At 55.8% G+C, this 6,894-nt stretch overlaps 1 protein-coding gene across 1 annotated transcript in view; it reads left to right on the plus strand.

Annotated features, from left to right (window-relative positions):
• Positions 1-6,807, plus strand: part of TCP11L1 (t-complex 11 like 1) — a 39,572-nt gene extending 32,765 nt beyond the window's left edge. The window contains exon 10 of the mRNA XM_051966102.1: positions 203-6,807. Within this exon, the coding sequence (XP_051822062.1) occupies positions 203-429 (227 nt within the window). The 3' untranslated portion in view covers positions 430-6,807. The remainder of the gene's footprint in view (positions 1-202) is intronic.
• The last annotated feature ends 87 nt before the right edge of the window (positions 6,808-6,894 follow it).

The raw sequence follows: 6,894 nt of genomic DNA on the forward strand, positions 1-6,894 counted from the left end.
GTGGGCTCCTGCCTGGAGGCCCGCTCTCCTTGCGCGGAGGGCAGCACTGAGGGCCGATGGGTCCATCGGAGCGTGTTGCCACGTGGCTCTGAGGGGGTCCGCCAGGGCGGGCAGCCGGGAGCGGGCGGGCGCTTGGTCCTGTGGACGGCGGTCCCTGCAGCCTCCGTGTCACCGCCTCCTCTCCCTTTTGTTTCCATCTCAGATGCCAGAATCCAGGCCTTTTTGGAGGCTCACCTGGCCTCTGGCCTCCAGAAGTCTCTCCCTGCCGTTCCTGGGGGCCTGGGCCCCGTCCAGAAGGAGTTGGAGGAGGTGGCCGTCAAGTTTGTGCGCCTGGTCAACTACAACAGGATGGTTTTCAGCCCCTACTACGACGCCATCCTCAGTAAGCTATTGAGGCCGGAGGGCCCCCGGGGGTCGGTCAGCTCGTAGAGGCCCCCGCCAGCAGCAGCCGCAGCGCAGTGTTCTTTAGTTGGCTTCCAACCCCTGTTCTCTCCCGTATTGTTGCTTTGGAAAATGGCTTTCTCTCTAATACATTCCTTTCTCAGCATTGACTCTAAAAGGGAAACCGTGTCACCGTAAAACAAGCTGGATGCAGCCTGCTCCGGGGGCCGTGCGGGTTTACGAGGGGGCGTTACAGGCGGAAGGAACCCCCGCTTCCTGCACTCTCAGGGGAACGCTGGGCCCCGGAGGAGCCGAGCTGACCCTGGGCCTCTTCTCGGGGGCCGGGGGCTCAGCTTCCGGACACTCGGCGGGTGTAGGCAGGAAAAGGTCAAGCAAGCTCGCCCTGGAGAGGCTGGCGTGGAGCCGGACGTCCGGGAAAATGACCTCCGGCCTTGCCGCCTCTCCTGGGCTCTCCCGGGCGTGGCTCCTGCCAGGCCCAAGGGCCTCTGGCGCTCAGAGGAGGCTCGTGTTTCTAGAGGATTTTTTCTGGTTATCGGGAATTCGCTCTTTGCTGTTGAATGAACCTGAGCCTGTGTTCAGGGCCCGGAGAAGGAGATTTCTGACTTGGAGTGTTTGGAATTGGGGGGAATCTCTTTTTTTGGGGGGAAGACATCACTTTGGTTGCTCAGAAGGTCCCTTGAGGCGTAGATGGAGATCTTGCTTTCTGGTAGTGGACAGGATGGCAGGGAGGAGTCCGGGGGTGAGTGCCCTTAAATTCTCTCAGGTGAGCTTATGTGGCGCCCATGATTTCCGAGCCAGCTTCGGCCAGGTCCCTCTCTGATTTTGGGGACTGCCCTTTGAACCTGCCCCCTTGCTTGGGATCCTGCACGGTCTCAGGGGCTCGCCAGTTTGAATCCTGGCATTTCATAGCCCAGCACCCCACTCCCTGCCTGAAACCTTGGGCGGGCCTCCCTGGCCCTTATGTGGAGGGCCTGATGGTGGAATGGGCGCAGCCCTGCAGTTCCTTCTGGGTCTGGGGCTCACCCAGGCCCTGCCCCAAGGGGGTAACTGCAAGAACAAGGGGAGGACTGGGGCATCCTCTGAATTCAGACTCCCCTGAACTGCTCGGGTCCCAAGGCAAGCTCCAGAGATCCCATTCCAGACAACTTCTAAATAACTTGTGGAATCATTGGGGAAAATAAGTCTGAATAGGATCGGGGGCCAAATCAGCCCATTGGGCAGCGTCAGCTTGCTTTGGAAAGGAGCTCTGGGAAAGACCCAGAAATGGCCCCAGGAAGGTTCGGGTGAGTGGCCAGAGGCAGCCTGAGAGGAGCCGGTTTGAGCTCTGGGAGGTGGGAGCTACCAGAGGGGGCCCAGAGGGAAGCAGGTCCTCAGGAGCTGACCCCCAAGCCAGGGACAGCCTAAACCCCAGCCGGGCATGCGGAGATGGGCACAGAGGCCCAGGAGCAAGCGGACAAAGGGAGCAGAGGAGCTTTAGCACTGGACACTCCAATACTTCGGCTCACAGTCTGGGGTGAGGGACTGGGAGAGGGGGGCTGGATTATGGGACCCTTGATGCAATGAGGCGACCCTTCCTGGCCCTCCCGCAGCCTCCGAGTGGTTGCTGTCCCAGGCGCCCTTTCGGGCAAAGTGGGAGACCTTTAGCCGGTGGTGCCCGGGCCCGGCACCAAAAAGGAAGCCAAGTACAAATGCCACCGGGCCAATTATTTTAAAAGCTAGGGCTGAAGGCCGGGGTCTGGGCCCCACGTGCTTCCAAGGCAGCCTCCAGGTGACAGAATGGGAGCTGCCTGTGGGAGGGGAGTAGGGGGTAGGAGGGGGCCTGCAGGGAAAGGGGGTCCCTGGAAATCCTGACTCAGGCCCACCAGACTGCGGAGGCTGGAGTAGTGTAAACCAGAACCAGGTCCTGGGTGGGAAGTGTTGGGTCCAGGGTCACAGGGTCATCGGCAGCAGAGCCCGAGGGTCAGCCGGGTGTGGTCACCCCAGATCCAATTTGTTTTCTCCTGAGCTCCCCAGAAGAAATCTCCGTGTGATAAACTGGCCCCGGGCGGGCACTCCCTCTGAGTGTGGCCTGAGGGCACAGATGGAGGGAACTGACAGAAAGAGGTCAGGGGGCTTTTCTTTTCTGTCACGGCAGGGAGGCCCCTCCTCCTGATGGATAGGACCCTCTCCTTCCTCCCAAAAAGTCATAAAGCCACCGGGAACGCCAGTGACCTTTCCCCCGGTTCCGGTTGAGATTAAGGGCAAAAAACCCCTCTTTTGGGGTATTTAGATACTGTCTTTCCTAAAGTATCCTGAGTCCCGGCTCCCGGCCAATGACTTTCGTGGGGAGCTGTGGGGTGCTTGGGAGTGTTGATTTGGGGAGGGAGGTTGACAGGAAGGGCGGGGGTCGGGGCCGCTAGCGCGTGGCTGGGGCTTGGAGCCGAGAGCCGAGGCCGACCAGGCAGATGGTCACCGGCCCCTGCCGCCCGAGCTTCCACGGGTATTCGCTGTCTCGGGGCGGGGAGGGCCGGGGTTCTGCACCGAGATCTGTAAATTCGTTTTCTCCCGTGGAGACCTTGCAGGCCCTTGGGCCGGGAAGGGATTTGGGTTGTCAGAAGAAAAGCCTCGTTTCGCGGCGCTGAGTCAGGGCCTAGGGCCGGCGCTGCCTTAGCGGGGAGTGGGGGCCGGGAGGGGGCCGGCTCCCTTCGGCTCGTGGCTTTTTCTGGCGGAGCCTCCGCGGGATGCCTCCGGGGACCTGCGGGCATGGGCGTGGGGCGGGCCTGTCGTAGAAGGGGAGCGGGAGGTGGCGAGAGGCGGCCCCGGGTGGGTGAGGGCCGGAGAAGCGGCCGCCCGTCTCCGCCGCATCCCAGCCTTGGCGACCCTTCTTCCCCCCGCGGCCTCCTCCAGTGGCCGTTCCACTATTCTTGCCCCCGTGACACTGAGGAGAAAACGGGCTCAGGAAGGGGAGAAATGGCGGGGCCGAAGCCGGCACGTGAAGGGCAGAGCGGGGCCGCAGCCTCCTGCCTCCCGACCCCGCCCGGTTTTATCCGCGCTGTGGACTCTTGCGATCTCATTTTGTGTTTTTCACTTTGGGTTTTTTTTTCTTCAGTTAAAATTTTATTTTTTTCTCCCCTCCCCTCATCCCGGGAAAGAAAAAGAAAAAAGGGCCGAGGAGCAGCCGGCTGGCGGAGGTGGGGCTCGGGGCCCTTTCAGAGGGCGCTCGGAGGAGCCGAGCTCCGGGGGAGGGTTTGGGCCCGCTGCCCACAGCGGGAGTGGGGGGGAGGCCTCGCCCAGGAGCCAGTTATTCCCCCCGACAAACACGCCGTCAGCAGAGCGCGCTCGGCACTGGCCGCGGCCAAGAAACGCACGCGCCTCGGCCCGCGCCCCACGCCCCGCTTGTCTGCCAGAGGTGGGGCGCCGAGCTCCCTCCTTTTGGAGACATGCGGCGGCCCGTGGGCAGCAGTCTTTGTAGGAGCTTACAGTCCGAGCGGAAATGTCCGCGTGGGCCCGGGCAAACAGCCGAGGTACTGCCCGGGGTCGGCAGGAGGCTACAGGCGGGAGCTGTGTCCGGCTCTTAACCAAAGGTTCCGGGGCTCCCCGGCCTTGTGAACGCGTCAAAGCCTCAGCCCCGCTGGGGGTGGGAGAAGGGCCCAGCAGCTGGCGGGGAGGTCCCAGTGGGACCTGGCGGTGGGGTCCCGGAAGCCCAGAAAGGGAGGGAGGGAGGCCGGGCCTGCTGCTGCTGGCGGGAGGAGAAGGGGGCTACGCCACGACCCTTCATTGTGAGGCGGCCCAGGCCCCTTGCCCGGAGAATTGGGGGAGTGAACTTTGGTTCCAGGGTGACCCGAGCCGGTCACTTGGGTTTCCCCAGCCATAAAGTGAGGGGACCCTGTGACCCCCCAGTCTGCTGGCCTGCCCCCCGCTCCGGAGCTGCAGCCGGTCTTCCCTTAGCCTCGGTCTCCCTTTAGCCCGTCCTTGACCCAGCTTCCTTTTGTCAGACAGTACTCCTGTCCCAACGGGCCTCGGCCGAGGAGCAGCTGGCTGGCGGAGGTGGGGGGGGGGGGGACTCGCCCGGTCGGACTTGTTGGATTGTTTCTCCAGTCGGGGTCCTCGCCCAGGAGCCAGTTATTCCCGACAATAAGTGCGCGTCCTGAGAGCCCCTTAGTCCTCGGGCCATGAATGGTTTCTAAAGGGTTTGCGCCAAGCTGTGGGCAAGAATGGCCCCGCGGGTCCCAGGATACACCGGGGGACGCTGGGGGACCCTGGGGGACCCGCCAGACCTGGGAATAGTCCGATACAGGTTCTTTTCCTATAATCGCTGGCAGTTGAGGGTTCTAAAATCTTTTGGAAAATCAGCTGCCCCATCCACAGAATTTGGACCAAGGTAACTCCTACTAATAAGGTCTCCAGAAGATGGAGAAGCCTAAGTGCCCGTCAGCCGCCTGCAGACAGACATTAGGTGTCATAATTCTAAGTTTTTTAAAGTATCCCACAGTGGAATTCAATAAATATTTGCTAAATTCAATTTGTGTTTTACTGTTTGCGAAATATACTTTAGGGTTGGTTTTTAGAGGTTAGCTCCTGGATCTAAGGGCACGAGCTAATCTGACTATTAGCTTGTTAGAAGTGCATGTACCCAACTTGGTTGCCAAGAAGGAAATATGAGTTAATTTAATATTCTGAAATCCCCCAAACTGTAAAATCAGTTCACATATACCAAAAAATCAAGTTATCAAGTATTTATAAAACTCATTCAGCAATAGCTTCTGAGGTAAAACTTTAGGAAGTTTTCTTCCTGTGAGAAAGAAACTCCTGTTGGAAAATGAACAATTTCTGAACAACAAAAAAACATAAGAGGAATTTCTGTAGATACCATCATAAATAAGTTCCAAGAAGTCTGCATTGGCCCCTATCATCCAGAGCTCAGTCCCCACTGGCCAGTGGGCATACCTCACTTAAGGGGTACCTTCATTTTGGCGCTTGTTTTTGCTTTTAAAAAAATTTCTATTCCGGTCACATGTAAAAACAATTTTAACTTTTTTATGATTTTGAGTTCCAAATTCTCTCCTTAATATTTTGAATTTTTATAGTTTTACTGAGTCAGAGCTCCAGAGCAAAGGCACCTAGAAAGCCAGCTAGGCCCACCCCTCATTTTACAGATTTAAAAAAATGGAGGTCCAAGGAGATTACAGTTGTTTTGCCCACAGTAAGAGCCAGGGGTGCGATTTTTACTTGGTGCTCCAGTGATCCTCCCCCAGGGGTCCTGAATCATCAGTTCTGCTTCACCGTCTTGTGAGAGGCTGTGCTCTGGGCTGTCCACTGCCACTTGTGCCCTTAGGGTTCGAGGCAGGGGCTCTCTGTATCGGGGGCACCTTGTGGACAGCCTAACGAACCAAATGGAAAGAACCCCCCACCCTCCAGATGTGAGGATAGTGAATGAAATATGAATAGCTGTCGGTATTTATCCTGACCACCTTAGCCGTACCTGGAGAACATAATGAGACTCACCCTACTAGTGACTAACTTTACATAGTCTTAATATAGACTTGTAATATTCAATAAAATAGTGTTATATGTTTCTGCTTGTCACGCTTAAGCTCAGATGCACTAGTGAGACTTTGCGTCTGAAATGTCATCGCTAAATGTAACTGGTGTGGTGCATGCCCCGTGATAATGCGATCAAACCCTCTTTCTGCCTCTGCTTTTTCTTAGCTATAGCCCTTCACTCTGAATCGTCCTATTCTGTGCTCAGCTGCCAGGCAAATGCAAAACAGATTAATTCACCTCGAATTAGCTCGGAATGCTGCTGTAACAAACAGTTCCTTCAACACTTACTGTTCTCAAAACCCTTCACAGCTTTTGTTATAACTTTATAGGTGGAATTAACGGGGTGAGCACCATTTCACATCATCACTTGCACTGAATGTGCATGATTCGTGGTTGAACAAACAGCGATTATGAGGGGTCCTCCGGAAAGGGGGGATCAGCAGGGGAAGCGGTGGTATTAATATCTTTCTCAAGTAATTTTATTTTAAAAACAATAGTGAAACGTTGTAATGTGCTAAACAAGAAACGGTGGTGAAAGGTCAGGATGGCTAAAGGTTGGCCTGCGATGCTTTTCAAAAGCTATTTTCTGGACAGGGCACAATTAATTAAATTCAAATTCCTTGTAGAGGGGAAATAGAGCCTATTGCCTCAAGTACAGTCAAGACGGGACATTTGAGTCAAGTGTGTATTTGCATTTGGCACAGAAACTGCAGGATGACTGACTACTGCAAGTGTTTAAATGGATCCTTGAGGCTAATGTGGAAATACATTTTACATGACTTCATTTGTTTAATGACTATCCTGTTTCTTGCCATCTCAGTTGTTAGTAGGGAAGGGGAAAGAAAATTTGGAACTGAAAATAAAAATTATATGAAAAGAGAAGTGGTACTGCTGTTTTTCAAAGGGCTACATGACGTGGGTAAGAGAAGTAGAAGTTGCTTCTAAATAAAAGCAGACTGAGGCAGGGGG

This window comes from Antechinus flavipes, chromosome 6 (assembly GCF_016432865.1).
Source record: "Antechinus flavipes isolate AdamAnt ecotype Samford, QLD, Australia chromosome 6, AdamAnt_v2, whole genome shotgun sequence".
Taxonomy (NCBI): Eukaryota; Metazoa; Chordata; class Mammalia; order Dasyuromorphia; family Dasyuridae; genus Antechinus; species Antechinus flavipes.